General features: G+C 71.7%; 2 protein-coding genes across 2 annotated transcripts; one reads left to right on the forward strand and one right to left on the reverse strand.

Annotated features, from left to right (window-relative positions):
* The first annotated feature begins 10,331 nt into the window (after positions 1–10,331).
* On the forward strand, positions 10,332–13,070 carry RAB3A (RAB3A, member RAS oncogene family). Its single transcript, XM_058292785.2, has 5 exons — positions 10,332–10,439; positions 10,761–10,988; positions 11,256–11,374; positions 11,807–11,931; positions 12,454–13,070. Exons 2-5 carry the CDS (start codon positions 10,761–10,763, stop codon positions 12,642–12,644), a joined length of 663 nt encoding a protein of 220 aa, XP_058148768.1. The 5' UTR covers positions 10,332–10,439; the 3' UTR covers positions 12,645–13,070.
* A 4-nt stretch (positions 13,071–13,074) lies between these two features.
* On the reverse strand, positions 13,075–15,268 carry MPV17L2 (MPV17 mitochondrial inner membrane protein like 2). Its single transcript, XM_004482024.2, has 5 exons — positions 15,082–15,268; positions 13,891–14,061; positions 13,676–13,752; positions 13,447–13,575; positions 13,075–13,370 (listed from the first exon to the last, which is right to left on the reverse strand). The coding sequence occupies exons 1-5, from the start codon at positions 15,266–15,268 to the stop codon at positions 13,341–13,343; spliced, it is 594 nt and encodes a 197-aa protein (XP_004482081.2). The 3' UTR covers positions 13,075–13,340.

A 15,268-nucleotide genomic window follows, 5' to 3' on the forward strand; every position in this document is an offset into this window, starting at 1 on the left:
CGCGCGTGGACAGCTCCTCGCTGTCGTTCACACCCCCTGGCCCTGGCGGGACCAGCCCTCCCGCAGCGCATGGAGACCCCGGGGGTCGGCAAAGGTGCAGAGGCGCCCAGTACCCGCAGCCGCCAAGGCGAGGCCCGACCCCCGCAGCACCCCACTCGTCTCCGGCAGCCCTTCCTCTTGGACTGGGACAAGTCATGGTTCTCCTGGAGCTGCCCCTTCCGCGGGCGGCAGGTGGGTGGGGCGGGGCCCTCCCGCCACGTGGGGTGGGGGCGGGAAGCGATGACTGCTGGAGTATGGGGTCCGGCTATGCCCGCGTGTGGCAGGGTCCTCCGAGCTCGGAGGCTGCCCCCGGCTCGTGTCTCTGTGGGTGGCCCCAGGCGCCCACGCCGGAGTGTGGCTCCGTGGGTGACCTGCCCAGCCGGGAAGTCTGAGGGTCCACTTGTGTTCGTGGCTGTTGGCTGAGCGTGGCCGGCTCCCTCGGACCGGCTGGGTGTCCAAGTGTCCTCTGGGCCTTGGAGGGCCCGGGGCTGTTTGGGGGTGCCCGTGATCACCACAAGCATCCGGGGTGACCCTGGGGTATGTGCAGACCCGCCGCCCACCCCAACGCCTGCGGGAGGAGGGGGAGCCCCTGGGGCGCTGCTTTCTCCGTGAAGGGGTGGGGAGGGGGCTGCCCCACCCACTTCAGGTAAATTGCGTGGTGGTGGGGTGGGGGTGAGATGGGGGTGGGGCGGGCACGGGAGCCTCCAAAAGGTGGGGGGGCCCCATCCCCCTCGGGGGGAGACCAGGACGGCGGGCTCGGCCCGGGCTGGTCTTGGTTTCCTCCCTCCAGCCCGGCGGGGTCTCAGGGACCACCCGCTTCTTACCCCCTCCGCAAACCGGGCCCCGGAGACGGTCTGGGGCAGACGGAGCCCCCAAGGCCAGGGGCTCGCAGCAGTTCCCAGGGGACCCCGCAGGCGCCGTGGCGTCCCCCAGCTCTGCCTGCCCAACCCCCAGCTGTGGTGACTCAGGATTTTCCATCTTCAGGAAAGAACAAACGGGGACTTGGTCGGGGCCGGCCGGGGCGGGGGTGTCGAGGCAGGAGGGGTGGGTGCGCGGGCCGGCGGGGGAGGGGCTCAGCCCGTGGGGAAACCGGGGTTCGAGGCCAGGCCCCCCGCCAGTCTGCCCATCCTGGCTCCCAGCTTCCCCACTGGGGGCGCGAAGCCGCACGTCCTTCGCTTCGTCGTGGCTCTTCCGTGCTGTCCCCTCCCAGCTCTGCGGTCTGGGGGGTGAACTGTCCCCACCCCATGCCCGGCCCCTGGCGGTCCGTCATTCCACGAGCACTTATTGAGTGCCTGCTGCATGCTGCCAGGGAGAGGATGGGGGCGCTGGGCAGACCTGGCCGTGCAGGTGGAAAGATGACGATAGATACGAAACCCTGAGAGTGACAGGACGGTGCTGAGGGCACCTAAGTGGCTGGGCAGGGAGGACTTCCCGGAGGGGGCGACGCTCCTGCCGAGACCTGATAGGGAGTCAGTGGAGGGTGGGCGTCTGGGTCGTGGGTGGGGGTGAGCCTGGCTGGATCCTGGAGGAGCAGGGAGCGCATTTGGGGGGGGGGGGGGCGGCAGCAGAGTAAGCGGAAGGGAGGCAGGTGTCTGTGCACACGGGGCCTCCGGGGAAGTGGGGAATCGAACCCCAGGGCAATGGGGAGCCACAGCGGGCTCTGGAGCAGGGGAGGGTCTGAGCGGGAACCCCGGATCCCCCTGTGGAATTGGGGCCGGTTGCCTCCCTCCCCGGGCCTCTGTTTACTCACCTGTCAAATGTCACTGAACGGTACCCACCTCCCCCCTCGCTGGGGCCACCTGGCGGCCGAGGAGAAAAGTGCTGCCCCGGGATGAGGGACCTCTTAGAGACCCCCGGGCACAGCGCTCACAGGCAGGGACAGAGCCTCGGGGTCTCTCCCCCCAAATCACTAGCAACACTTTCCTGTTAAAATGCTCATTTAAATATTCAGAAACTAACCTACTCAGGAAGTCCGGCCATGAAATCTAGTGATAAAACATGCTGCTCGCAGCGCGGCCTGGAGCGGCGAGGCCCCTGAACTCCTTAAGTGGCCGGGGTGGCGTCCGAGGGACCCGCCAGCCCTGCCTCCTGGCCTTGGAGTGTCCCCGCCCCCGCCTCCATGGGCCTCAGTTTCCCCATCTGTAAACCCATCTCGCCGAGTCACCCTGACGGGTCCAGTGGCTTCTTCCTCGGCTCAGCCCCGGGCAGTGGACTAGTCTGTTTGGCCTTGACCTTCCCTCTCCCACCGGTGGCTTCAGGGATGTGCCTCTGTGCCTCAGTTTCCCCTCGGGGACATGGGACCGCTATGAGCCTCCCCCACAGGGCCGGGGAGCTCTGGAGGCTCCGGGGACCCGGCCATGAGCAGATGCGGGCCCAGCAGCTACAGACATACCTTTCTCTTGGGGACCACGACATCTGGTTCCAGCAGGGGAGGAGGGGACCCCCGGATGGGCCCCCTGGGCTGCCCGACCCCCTCGGAGCCTCCGTTTCCTCCTTTGTAATGTGGAGACAATAATGTTTCCCACCGTAGGGTCACTGGCCCTCGGTGCCTCAGTTTCCCCACTGTGGCCCTGGTCACCCCCCCCCCCCAGACACCCCTGGGATGGCCAGCCACGGGGGGTCCCGTGTCCAGGGAGAAGGACCCAGAGCGTTTGGGACCCCCAAGCTGGCTCGGTTCCCCAGGGCGAGGGGGGCCAGGGGCTCCTCCCAGCGGGGAGGGCCGCTCCCGCCTCCCTGGGCCTCAGTTTACCCCCCTGCCGCTTCCACGGGCGACATCTTCTGGGGTTTGGTTTCCTCCTCTGTAAAATGGGGACGACCCCAGCCTTCGGAGGGCAGAGCACCGGGTGCAGACCCCCGAGCCCTCCCGAGCCCAGGCGCGCCCCTCCCCAGGCCCGGGGGGTCCTGCCTGGCCGGGGAGGGGGGCAGTTGGCTGAGCCTCGCAGAGAGGAAGGCTGGAGGGGGATGTTTGTCCGGCCGACAGCAGGACAGAAGGAATCCCGGGACGTGACCTGGGGGACGTCGGCGCGAGGGGGGCTCGTGCGGCGACTCGGGGGGGCTGGGAGGGGGACAGTGGGGTGCAGCCCGCCACCACCCCTCTAAGCCCCTGTCCCACGCGTGGCCAAGGGCCAAGTGTTCGGCGTGTCTGGGGGCGCCTCGCGGGCTCGGGGCCTCTAGGTCCTCGTGGAGCGGGGGTGGGGGGGTGGGGGGGGGCAGGGCTGGGACCCCCAGCCTCCCCCGTCTGACTTCCACGCCCCGTTCTTTCCCCCCGGCAAGCTGCGCTGCCGGCAGAGGGAAGCGGCCTGAGGCTGGGGTCCGCTCCCAAGGCGCCCCTAAAGGACCCGTGCCTCAGTTGCCCCACCTGCCCCGGGAAGGGGTGTCCCACCCGCGTCCCCGCGTCCCCCCCCCCCGCGCGCGCGCTCTCAGCGATGCCGCGCCCGCCCCGGGGGGTCAGGGCCCGGCTCCCCCCCCGGGGCTCCCCCGGGCTCCTCGGGAAGCGCCTGGTGGCCCCCGGGGGAGGCGGCGGGGACACCGAGGGGACAGCGGGGACCTGAGCGCCCGCCCGCCTCCCCCGCAGCTGGCGGCTGCCCCCCTCGCCACCTCCCGCCTGTCTCCACCCGCTGCAGGACCGGCGGGGGCGCGCGTCCTCCGGGCCTCGCCGGGCGCGGGGGCTGCGCAGCCGCCCCTCCTCGTCTCCCGGGCCCCCCAGCCACGGCTCGGGCCCGGGGTCTCCCGTGGGAGAGGGCGGGGGCCGCGTCCAGGGCGCCCGCCCCGCGGGGCCCAGCTCGGTGGCATCCTCCGAGGGCTGCGTCCACCGCCCCGAGTTCGAATCCCGCGCCGCAGGAAGCGCTTAGGACCTCAGGCGGCGGCGGCGGCGAGGCTGGGGGCGGCGGCGGGGGGGGGGGGGGGGGGTGACCTGAGCCTCAGAGAGGAGAAGTCGCTTCTCCAAGGTCACAGGGACAAGCGGGGGGCGGAGGGCCCCGGAGGGGGCGCCCCCCCGCCCTCCCCTCCATCCCCCCTCTCGCCCTGGTACCGGGAAAGCGGGGCCCGGGGAGGGCGGGTCCGCGGCAGGCCGGACTCGAACCCAGGTCTGCGGCCGGGAGCCCCCGCGACCCCCCGTGCCTCAGTTTACCCATCCCGCACCAGGTGACCTCACGCGCTCTCGCCTCACGGAACCGCCGCCCTGACCCGCCGCTCCCGGCTCAGTTTAGACCAAAGCCCCCCCCCCCCCCCCCGCCCCCCAGCAAACCCGCCCCTTCGCCCCCCCCCCCCCAGCAAACCCGCAGCCGCCTTAACCCTCCGCGCCCCGGACTCTGACCGCTCCCGGCCTCAGTTTCCCCAGTGGCCCATGGACGAGCTTTCTTAGAAAGTTTTGGGGAGAGGCGAGGAAGGGGGAGGGGGTGGCCGCCGCCAGGTCCCCCCCCCCTCGGGCAGGGTCTGGGGGCGTCTGCCCCGCAGGCCCGCCCTTAAAAGCTTCTCCCGCCCGCGCCTTCGCCTCCGCACACCCGGGCAGGGAAGGGTTAAGAAGCCCCGCCCCTGCCTGTGACGTCACGGAGAGGGGGCCGCGCGGGGAGCCGCCGAGGCCGCCGGGGCGGACGGGCCAGCCCGAACTTACCCGAGGACGGCCGGACTCAGCCGAACAGCCCCGACGCCGCCCGAGCGTCCCCCGGGTCGTGCCCGTGGCTGCCCGAGCGCGGCCGGACGGAGCCGAGCAGGCCCGATGTTCCCCGATCCCGCCCGACGTTCCCCGATCCCGCCCGATGTTCCCCGATCCCGCCCGATGTTCCCCGATCCCTCCCGAGCGCCCTCGGACGGAGCCGAGCCCCCCCAACTCGTGGGAAACGGGTTCGAGCCGGGCGGAACTGAGCGATCCTGCGGCCCCCGGCGACCCCCGGCCCTTGGGCATCGCGGGGTGGGGGGCGGAGGGACCCCGAGGCTCTCCGCCGACCCCTCCTCCGAAGCCCGGGCCCCCCATGCTCCAAGCCCCTTCCACTCTTTTTGCTGACCCCAGGGGTACGCAGGGGGCTCGGGGGGGGGGGCCTGGCGGTGCAAAGGCCCTGCGGCAGCGCGGCTGGAAGTGAGGTGGGGGCGCAGCCGGGCGCGGGGACCCCCAGGGGGCCGCCCCCTCAGCAGGGGCCTGCGTGGACGGACGGGGGCCCCTGGGGCCACGACTGGGCAGCCGCATCCGGGACCCTCCCTCTGCCCCCAGCCTCGACCCGGACAAGGGGCTCCCCCGTGGGAGGAAGCCCACCTCCTCTCTCCCTCCTTCCTTCGTCCTTTCAGTAGCCCTCCCTCAAGTGGCCATTGGAACTGGGCTTTGAAGTTTGAGTAGGAGTTTGCCAGGCAGCTCGCTCATTCAGAAGCTCTTTGCCCAAAGGATCCCAAGACAGACGTCTGGACAGGCTGGGGAGAGCCCCGAAGCATTCAGGCCAATGAGCCAAAGTGGAATTTGCGCTTTGATTTGAGCTTCCTGGTAGCCAAATCGAAAAGGGCATTACGATCGTGCTGTCCTGACTTTGCTAAGGCCCCCCGTGTCCCTGGGCCCCACTTTGCACATTCCTGAGATGGGAATTCATTGAGTGAGGGGGCTGGGGGGGGTGGGGGGGTTGAGCGAGAGCACCTCGGGGGGCCGGAGAAAGGGTCGTGGGGGGGCGCGGGGTGGGTGACAGCGCCCCGCGGGGCCTCCCCAATCGCGTGTCTCCCCGCGGACCCGGGGGCGGCGTGACCGTGACGCCCTTTGCCCGGGGTGGGGGGGGCGCCCCTCGCCCACCTGCAGGGCCGGGGGAGGGGCTGGGGGCGGGGCCTGGGGCTGGGGGCGCGGCCGGGCAGGTGAGGCTCAGCCCCCCCCACTCCCCGCCCTGCAGGGACCCCCCATTCCGGCAGCCTCCACCCCCCACCCGCAGGAAAGGCGCCTGCGGAGCCACCCACGGGGGGGGGGGCAGAGGTTGTGGGGGTAGGGAGAAGGGGCGCCATCGCGACGGCCTGACGCTGGGGGGACCTCGTGCGGGGACACGCGTCCCGCCGGCCCCACGGGGCATCTTCCAAGGGGAAGGAACACTAACGCGAGGGTTTTGACGCATCCGTAGGAGTTGGCTCCCGGCGGCCCCCAGGAGCGTGTGAGGCAGGGCCCGGGGAGGGGGCCGCAGGCCGCTCAGCGACGTGGTCCCGTAAAAGGGAGCTCGGGAAGGCCCAGGGCCCGGGGCCGGCAGGGCGGCCCCCAGGTGAGCCGGCTTCCCTGGGCCTCGGTTTCCCCACCTGGAGGCCGGGCAGGTGGGATCTAGGGGGCGAGGCCAGGGGAATGGGAGTTTGTGGGTTAGTCGGTCTCCACTTTCCCTCTGACACCGCCCAGTGGGATCGCTGAAGCAGGGTTGTGAAGGATGAATAGGAGTTTGCAGGTTAGTCCCGGATTCCATCCCTCACGCAGGCCCAGGTATGCAGTAGGCACTCGATAAACGAGAGCTAGCAAACTGCTGCAGCAAGCCGACCCGAGCCCACCGACGTCAGGGTCCTTGAAGAGGTCTGAAAAACCTAGCTGATGTGCAATTATTGGGCGCCGCTTAGGTGCAGCCCTGGGGCTGAGCGTGGAGCCCTGTCACTCCAGCCTGGAACTGATGACGCACAGATTCCGTGCTTCCTCCCGCGAGCGTCCAGTGCCCACTGCCCCCCGCCGTGCTGCCCCCCGGGGAGCACCCAGGCTCAGGGGCCAGGGCAGAGGCAGGGATGGGGCTCGGGGAGGCTTCTGGGAGAAGGGGCAGTACCCGTGGGGCTTCAGCGCCCAGATAGGAGTTTTCTACGGCGCCCCCAAGCCTGCCCTTGAGTGGGTGCTCGCCAGGGCTGAGGGGAAAGGCGGGGTGATATGGGGGTGCACGGAGGAGCTCCCCATCTGGGAGATGTGGCTGGGGTGGGAGGAGAGGTCCAGGGATCGGGGGAGTCCGGGAGGGGCTATCTGAAAAGGGTTTTGAAGCATGACTAGGAGTTGGGAAATAGCATTCTGGGCGGCCAAGGGCCTGGTGACCAGGCAGGGTCTAACGCCCACCTCCCTGCTGCCCCCACAGGTGGGGTTCCTCCACTACATTCCCTCCCCCCCCCCAGCTGTGGGCGACGTGGGCCGACCTGGCACCCAGGGCCTGCTGGCCATGCATGGGGGGCCCCAGAGGCACTGGACCCTGAGTTCCTGGGCCCTGGGGTCAGCCCGGGGGCCGCGGGCAACGCAATGGCCGACCTGACACCTGACGGGCCCTGGGGGTGGCCCTGGCCTCGCCTTCCCACCCCTGCAGGGACACGGCCGAGCTCTTAGCACAGGCAGGTCTCAGGTTTGAATCCGCAGTGCTGGGTTGCGGTCCACTCTGACCCCGGGCTCGGCTGAGCGAGCTCTCCCGGGGGCTGGCCTGCAGTCCCCCTCCTAGACGTCCATCCCGGAGGCCCCGTCCACCTTCTCCAGCTGAGGGGCTTGGGCCACACCCGTCCCTCGAGCCCTTCGTTCCTTATCAAGGGTTTATTGAGCACCTACTGTGTGCCCGGCCCATCAGCGCCCGCCTTGTGTCTCTGGGGTCATGGGACGTGGGTGGGGGTTTGAAGATGCCATGACCCAAAATCGCCACTGCGCCCATTTCATGGGTGGGGAGACCGAGGCACGGAGGCACTGGGCCTGTTCCCAGCACCACCCCACCCTGTGGGCAGCCCGGCTCCCTGCACCCCACAGGCGAGTCCCCGCCTGACGGTAGGAGCCCCGGGGGTCAACGAGGGCTCCCGCGGGAGGTGGACGCGGCTCAACGGATAGGGCGCCCGCCTACCACACGGAGGTCCAGGGTTCAAACCCCGGGCCTCCTGACCCGTGTGGAGCTGGCCCATGTGCAGTGCTGATGCGCGCAAGGAGTGCCCTGCCACACAGGGGTGTCCCCGCGTAGGGGAGCCCCACACGCAAGGAGTGCGCCCCGTAAGGAGAGCCGCCCAGCGCCAAAGAAAGCGCAGCCTGCCCAGGAATGGCGCCGCACACACGGAGAGCTGACGCAACAAGGAGACACCACAAAGAGAGACACAGATTCCCGTGCAGCTGATAAGGATAGAAGTGGGCACAGAAGAACACACAGCGAATGGTCACAGAGAGCAGACAACGGAGAAGGGCAGAGAAATTTAAAAAATAAATAAATCTTAAAAAAAAAAGAAACAATCTTTGCTCCATTTATAAAGAAAGAAAGAGAGGAAAGAGGAGAGAGAGAAAGAGAGAAAAAAATGAAAGGAAGGAAGAAATAGGAAAGAAGAAAGAAGAAAGAGGGAGAGAGGGAGAGAGAAAGGCTCCGGGGTCGGGTTCGTGGACTGCGCGTGGCGTCAGCCCGCGGGGATCCGCACGGGGTCGCTTCTCCTCCGGGGACCCCGCGCCCCCTCTGCTCACAGGGCGCCACGTGTCGGCGGCCACCGCCCCCCGGGGCTCGTCAATTCCTTCCCAGCCTGCACCGCGGTCGCCCCCCACCGAGCAGGGCGCGCCCCAGGCCCTTTGCACGCGCTGGTCCCCCCGCTTGGGGAGCTTTTCCCCGCTGCCCTCCCGCTCTGGGCCTCGGCCCCGCGTTGCCTCCTCCGGGAAGCCCTCCGGGCCCTCGGCCCTCGCCCACCCCCCGCTGCAGGGCGTGGCCCCCCGGTGCCCCCGGGAGGTGGTCTCCAGGGCCTCCCACAAGCCTCCCTGTGCTTGGGGGGGCGTCAGGCGTAGGATGGGGGTGCCAGGGGCCCCCGGAGGAGGGGTGCTGGGTCAGGGCCTGCAGGGCGGGGGGCAGAGCAGGCGCGAAGGCCGGGGGCAGGCCGGCTGGGGCCCCCGGGCTGCAGGGGGGTCTAGCGCACCCCCGCCCCCGCCTCTGCCCCCCACAACCGCCCACGGCGCCCCCCAAGCCGGCCCCCCCCCACCTCCGCGGAGGCTGAAACCGCCCAGAAAAGGGTCTGCTCTGCTGGGACTTGAAAATTTTTCAAAATCCTCCCTGCGGAAGTCGGCGCGCGTTGTTGGGGGGCTGCCTCGCCCCCACCCCCGAGAGCCCAGCGGGCGTTTCTGAGCGCCAACCCCCTGCGAAGCCCCGGGCCAGCGTCCTCGGGGGCAGGGGCCGCCCCGAGCCGGGCACCCGGGCTGCGGGCAGGGGGCGCGGGTACGCGCGATTTATTTCAGCTTTTCGCGCTGGGGAAAATGGGGGCCAAACGTCACCCCTGGGGGGGAAAAAAAATCCCCCAAATGAGAGCGAGCGGCGTGCCGGCGCCGGGGGGCGGCTCTTCCGGGCGCGGCGCCTCCGCAGCCGCTGAGCTTTTTATAAACGGGGCGCCCCCTCCCCCAGCCTCGCCTCCCGGGGTGGGGGGGGAAGCAGGGCGCCCCGGGGAGCGCCCCACCCCGCGGGCCTGGGCGCCCGAATGGCGGGCTGGGGTCGGCCTCGCCCGCCCCCTCCTCCTCCTTCCTCCAGGTTTTGGGGAAGGGGGAGCACGCCCCGGCCCCTCCTTATTGCGGCGCCTCTGACCCGCGCAGGGAAGGGCCCTCTCGCCCGCCCCCACCCTGTTCTCGGGTCCTTAGGCCGCACGTTGGGGGTTTTGGGGGACAGGCCGTTTCCCTGGCCCCGCTTCCGCCTTTCTTGGAATTTCTCTCAGGAAGGGGGGGCGGGGGCTGGCAGAGGAGGGGTCCCCGGACGTCCACGGCCCCTTTCTCTTCCTTTTAGTCTCAGTGGCGGGCTGGGGACAGCCTGTAGCTTCCCCCACTTTGGGGCTCTGACGGCCCAGAATCTGGACGGGGTCTGCCTTGATCCCCGTATCCTCTTTCTTTTCCTTTGCATTTATCTGGAATCTCCTAAAAAGAGGAGGCATGGAGCACCCTCTTGGGCCCTGGTTCCTCCGTTCTGAAACTGCAGGCAGGGGGCGTTCAACCAGAGGTCACAGCACCCCTGGCTCTTCGGGAGCCGCGGGGGTCCCCGGCCCGGGGAAGACACATTCAGCAAAGGGGCTAGGGCCGTCAACCTCCCGGGAGCCATCATTGGACGGGAGGAGGGAAGCGGCGGACGATCATTGGCCTTCCCGCACGCCGCTCCAGCGTTTCGGCCAGTGACAGGGCGCCGAGCGGCCCCGCCTCCCCGAGGGGCGGCCCCGCCTCCCCGAGGGGCGGCCCCGCCTCCCCGGCCCCGCCCCGGAGCCCCGCCCCCGCGCGCCATTGGACGCGCGCGCCGGGCCCCGCCCCCCGCCCGGGCGTGCGTCACGCGCCTCCTCGCCGCGCGGCCCCGCCCCCTGCGTCACGGCGCATCTGCATGCGAAGCCCCGCCCCGCCCGCTGCAGGACGTCACCGCTGCTGCAGGGCCCGCGCCGCCGCCGCGCAGCCCCGCACTCGCGCCCGGCTCCCGCCGCCCAGACCCGCCGCCAGGGCCGCCGCCGCGCCGCTGCAGGGCGAGGTGAGCCGGGGCGCGGGGCGCGCGCGGGCGGCCGGGGGCCGGGGGCCGGGGGGCGGCCGCGGGGCCGGGGGCTGCCCGGGGCGCCCGCACCTGCCCGCCGCCCCCGCACCCCGGCGCTGCGGCGGGGGGGAGGGGAGGCGGCGGCCCTGCGGGAGCCGTGCGTGCGCGTGCGCGGCGCCGCGCGCACCCCGGGGGAGGGGGCGCGCGCGGGAGCCGCCGAGTGCGCACGTGCGCGCCTGCACGGGGGTCGCGCGCGCGCCCGGGGCGGCGGGCGGGGGTCGCGCGCGGGAGCCGCAAGGTCACGGCCCCCGCCCGCCGCAGATGGCGTCGGCCACGGACGCGCGCCACGCGCAGAAGGAGGCGTCGGAGCAGAACTTCGACTACATGTTCAAGATCCTCATCATCGGCAACAGCAGCGTGGGCAAGACGTCGTTCCTGTTCCGCTACGCCGACGACGCCTTCACGCCCGCCTTCGTCAGCACCGTCGGCATCGACTTCAAGGTCAAGACCATCTTCCGCCAGGACAAGCGCATCAAGCTGCAGATCTGGGTGCGTGGCGCGGGGGCCCCTGCCAGGCCGGCCCCTCCCGCAGCCCCCCGGGCCCCGGGCCCCACCCCCCCTCCTGCGCGTGCGCGCGCACCCAGGGCCTTTGCACCTGCCTGCCCGCCCCCGGAGCCGCCCCCCTGTTCCCCTGCCCCCCAGGCCGGGTGCGCTGACCCACTGCGCGCCCCCGGGCAGGCCCGTTTCAGAGGCCGCGTCCACATGCCCTGGGCTCCCGGGTGCGGCCTCTGTGACCCTCTGTCTCTTCCTCCCCAGGACACGGCCGGCCAGGAGCGGTACCGGACCATCACCACGGCCTACTACCGCGGCGCCATGGGCTTCATTCTCATGTACGACATCACCAACGAGGAGTCCTTCAACGCCGTGCAGGACTGGTGAGCCGGCGGCCCAGGCCCGTGTGGCTCCAGCCCCCCACCCGCCCAGGGTCCTGCCCGGCGGCGGCCTGGGCCCGAGCCGAGGCGGGCAACGATTTCAGGTGGAGAAAGGAATGTAAACGTGGGAGGGAGAAGGAGCCAGGGGGCACCCCTTTAAAACCTGCCCGGAGGTAACCACGTTTTCCAGAAGCTTCCAGAATTGACTGTGGGGGGGGGGAGGGGGGACGGACAGGGCCCCCAGGAGCCGAGGCCAGGGCGGGCGGGGGCCCAGGAGGGTCTCGAGGAAGGGGGTGTTTGGGGGGGGGGCGGCGGTGAGGGGAGGCGCGAGCTGAGGACACTGCGCGGAGGTCGTGAGGCTGAGATGGGTGGTGATGAGGGGCGGCGGCTCGCCCGGCTCAGCCACCCCCCCAGCTGGCCATGTCCCTGCCCCAGGTCCACCCAGATCAAGACCTACTCGTGGGACAACGCGCAGGTGCTGCTGGTGGGGAACAAGTGTGACATGGAGGACGAGCGGGTGGTGTCGTCCGAGCGCGGCCGGCAGCTGGCCGACCACCTGGGTGAGCGCCCGCGGGGCTGGGGAGGGAGGCCGAGGCCCAGGAGGGGCGCGCGCGCCCCAGGGTCTCACGTGGAAAGCCGTGACAGGCAGTTCACAGTCAGCAAACTGGTTTTGACCAAGGGGCTACGTGAAGGGGGTTTTGACGGCTACTTAGGAGTTCGCAACTCCTACATTCTGAGCCCCTGGTGGCCCAGGCCTGTGCTAGGCGTTGCTGGGCCCCCCCGGGGCCTGCACATTTGTGGGGTGTGGCTTGGAGGAGCTCATGGGGCCAGGTGCTTGCTGGACGAGGGCACCAGATCTGGTGCTGGAGGGAAGGGCCGTTCAGGCAGAGGCCAGTGGCGAGTTTTACGCAGTTGGCGCGAGGGCGGCGGGACGAAACGCTCGGAGGCGGGGACGGCCGGGGCGTGGGACCCGGCAGCAGGCTGGGGGCTCCTCCATGGGCAGCAGGGAGCCGCAGGGGAGCCCCTGGAGCGCTGCGGACATGCCTCCCCTGCGCTCACCCCCCTGGCGCCCGCCGGCCCAGGGTTCGAGTTCTTCGAGGCCAGTGCCAAGGACAACATCAACGTCAAGCAGACCTTCGAGCGCCTGGTGGACGTCATCTGCGAGAAGATGTCCGAGTCGCTGGACACGGCGGACCCCGCGGTGACGGGCGCCAAGCAGGGCCCGCAGCTCAGCGACCAGCAGGCGCCCCCCCGCCAGGACTGCGCCTGCTGAGCCCCCGGCCAGGCCCGCCCCACCCGCCCTATTTATGACCGTAGCTATTTATTTATTTATTGGGGAGGTCCCGCCCCACCCACCCCTGTCCCCCCGTGGTGTGTCGTGGCCCCGTGAACCCACTGCTCGCCCTCTAGACCCCCCCGTTTCTTTTGGTAATTCAGCGCAAGTGGCCGGTTGTGAAGGGGGGCCCCGGCGACACCCCGGAGCAGGCTGGGAGGGGCGCGGCCAGGGCCTGGGGGTGGGCCCTGACCCCTCCCCGGGCGCTCAGGGGGGCGCCCCCCCGCCCCCTCCAGACCTGCCCTGCCGCGGCGAGTGTCAGACCCCCTCCCCCCCCCACGTGTCTCCGGAACCAGCCCCCACCCCAATAAAGCGAGCGGGCGCCGCCGTCCCGCGCACCCGCCTGCCCGCGCTGGCTCTGGGCGACCTCGAGATTTCAGCTGGAGCGTTTAATGGCAAGTCCAGTCCAACGCCGGGGGCGCCCCCCTCGGGGACAGCGGCCACCGCGCCCGCCCGCGAGCCGAGGCCGGCCCTGTCCCGGCCCGCGCGGCGTGGAAGGACGCGTCCTCGCGCTGCGCTCGGCGTGGGCTGCGGCCCGGGCCCCTCCGGCCGGGCGGGGGTCAGGGGGTCTCGGCCTCGCCTGCCGGGTGCCGGGGTCGCCGCGCGCGTCGCTGCGCCACTGCCTGCCGGTCGCGGTCAGCCCTGCTGGACGGGCGCGGCGGGGACCTGCGGCGAGGGGGCGGGTCAGGGGCGCGCCCGGCGCCCCCGCGGGGAGGGGGCCCGGGGCCGGCGCCGCGCTCACCCGGTACTTCAGGTAGGACAGGTACGTGTCCCAGCACAGCGTGACGCCGCTGACGTAGGTGACCCGCAGCGGGGGCGGCACGAACAGGAAGTTGAGCAGCTGCGCGGGCGGCCACACGCACCAGTCGGCCTGGGGGGGGGGCGGGTCAGGGCCGGGGCGGGGCGACGTGGGCGGGGTCAGGGGGCGGGGCGACGTGGGCGGGGTCAGGGGCCGGGGCGGGGGCGCCCACCTTGTACAACTCCCAGAACTTGTCCCCCAGCTCCTGGCAGCTCTCCTGCATGGTCTGGCCCTCCAGGCAGCCGAGGCCTAGCGGGGAAACCGAGGCATGAGCCGGCGCGGGGTGGGCTGAGGTTGGAGGGCGTCCCGGGGGCGCCAGGGAGGAGTGGGGGGCGGCTCCCCCCCCGCCTGGCCCCCCGCCCCCCGCCCCCCGGGCAGGATGCGCACCCAGGAAGTACCAGGCGGCGAGCAGCGGCGAGGCCAGCAGCTGGTCCAGCAGCACCTTGGCGAGCGCGCGCGGGAGGCGGCGCGGGCCCGCGGCGGGCAGCAGGCGCTCGAGCCAGGCGTACCAGCCGTGCAGGAAGGGGCCCATGCTGCAGCCCACCGCGCCCATGCGGCCTGCGGGCGCCCGCGTCAGCGCCCTGCCCGCGCGGACCCCGGCGACCCCACCGGGAGGGGCGGCGCGCGGGGGGCCCGGGGACCCCACCGGGAGGGGCGGTGCGCGGGGGCCCCGGGGCCACAGGGCGGGGCGACCCCCAGGGAGGGGACGGGGACCCCGATCTGGAGGCCCGGAGAGGGGACAGAGACCGCCGGGGGGGGGGGGGCCCTAGGGAGGAAAAAAATGGAGACCCCAGGGAGGGCCACCCCGATAGGGGTCGGGGACCCCCGGGGTGGATGGAGACCCCCCAGGGAGGCCCCAGGAGGGAAACAGTGACCCCCGATTCAGGGACCCACAGGGGATGGAGACCCCCGGGACGGGAGGAGACCCCAGGGAGAGAACAGTGACCCCCGATTCAGGGGCCCACAGGGGATGGAGACCCCCGGGGGAGGGACCCTAGGGAAGGAATGGGGACCCCAGGGAGGGAGAGCCCCGGGGAGGGGGACAGTGATCCCGGACACAGGGACCCACAGGGGATGGAGACCCCGGGGGGGTGGGCCCTAGGGAGGGAGGGAGACCCCAGGAGGGGAACAGTGACCCCCGATTCAGGGACCCAGAGGGGTGGAGACCCCCGGGGGGATAGACCCTAGGGAGGGAGTGGAGACCCCAGGGAGGGAGACCCCAGGAGGGGAACAGTGACCCCCAATACAGGGACCCACAGGGGATGGAGACCCCCTGGGGGGACGGGGACCCCCCCCCAGGAAGAGAGACCCCAGGGAGATGACAGTGGCCCCCGATTCAGGGACCCAGAGGGGATGGAGACCCCCGGGGCGGGAGGAGACCCCGATAGGGGACGGGGACCCCCGGGGTGGAGGGAGACCCCCCAGGGAGGCCCCAGGAGGGGAACAGCGACCCGGGGGGGATGGAGACGCCCGGGGGGGCACGGGGACCCCAGGGTCAGCCCGGGGCGGGATTCGGCGCCGCGGCCCCCGGGGTCGCGGGGTCGCGGGGTCGCGGGGTCGCGGGGTCGCGGCTCCCACCTGAGCGCCGCGGGTCGAAAGTCTGCCCGGGCCGGGCGCGGACCTCCCAGGCCTGGCGCGCGCCGTCGCCGGCCGCCATGAGCGCGCCGCAGCCCAGCGTGTTGGCGGCGAGCAGCGCCCGGCCCCGCAGGAGCGGCCGCCCCGCCGCCCGCAGCCCGAGCAGCCGGCGCCAGCCCCGCGCCGCCAT

This window comes from Dasypus novemcinctus, unplaced genomic scaffold, assembly GCF_030445035.2.
Source record: "Dasypus novemcinctus isolate mDasNov1 unplaced genomic scaffold, mDasNov1.1.hap2 scaffold_292, whole genome shotgun sequence".
Classification (NCBI taxonomy): Eukaryota; Metazoa; Chordata; class Mammalia; order Cingulata; family Dasypodidae; genus Dasypus; species Dasypus novemcinctus.

What these genes read in the sequence shown, in the direction of transcription:
- MPV17L2 (XM_004482024.2), bottom strand. Translation starts at nt 15,268, where the DNA reads ATGGCGGCGCGGGGCTGGCGCCGGCTGCTCGGGCTGCGGGCGGCGGGG. An exon ending in AGTTCTGGGAGTTGTACAAG is followed by an intron (nt 13,576 to 13,675) that starts GTGGGCGCCCCC and finishes CCCCCCCCCCAG; the next exon opens with GCCGACTGGTGCGTGTGGCC. An exon ending in TGTCCTACCTGAAGTACCGG is followed by an intron (nt 13,371 to 13,446) that starts GTGAGCGCGGCG and finishes CCCTCGCCGCAG; the next exon opens with GTCCCCGCCGCGCCCGTCCA.
- RAB3A (XM_058292785.2), top strand. Translation starts at nt 10,761, where the DNA reads ATGGCGTCGGCCACGGACGCGCGCCACGCGCAGAAGGAGGCGTCGGAG. An exon ending in GCATCAAGCTGCAGATCTGG is followed by an intron (nt 10,989 to 11,255) that starts GTGCGTGGCGCG and finishes CTTCCTCCCCAG; the next exon opens with GACACGGCCGGCCAGGAGCG. An exon ending in TTCAACGCCGTGCAGGACTG is followed by an intron (nt 11,375 to 11,806) that starts GTGAGCCGGCGG and finishes TCCCTGCCCCAG; the next exon opens with GTCCACCCAGATCAAGACCT.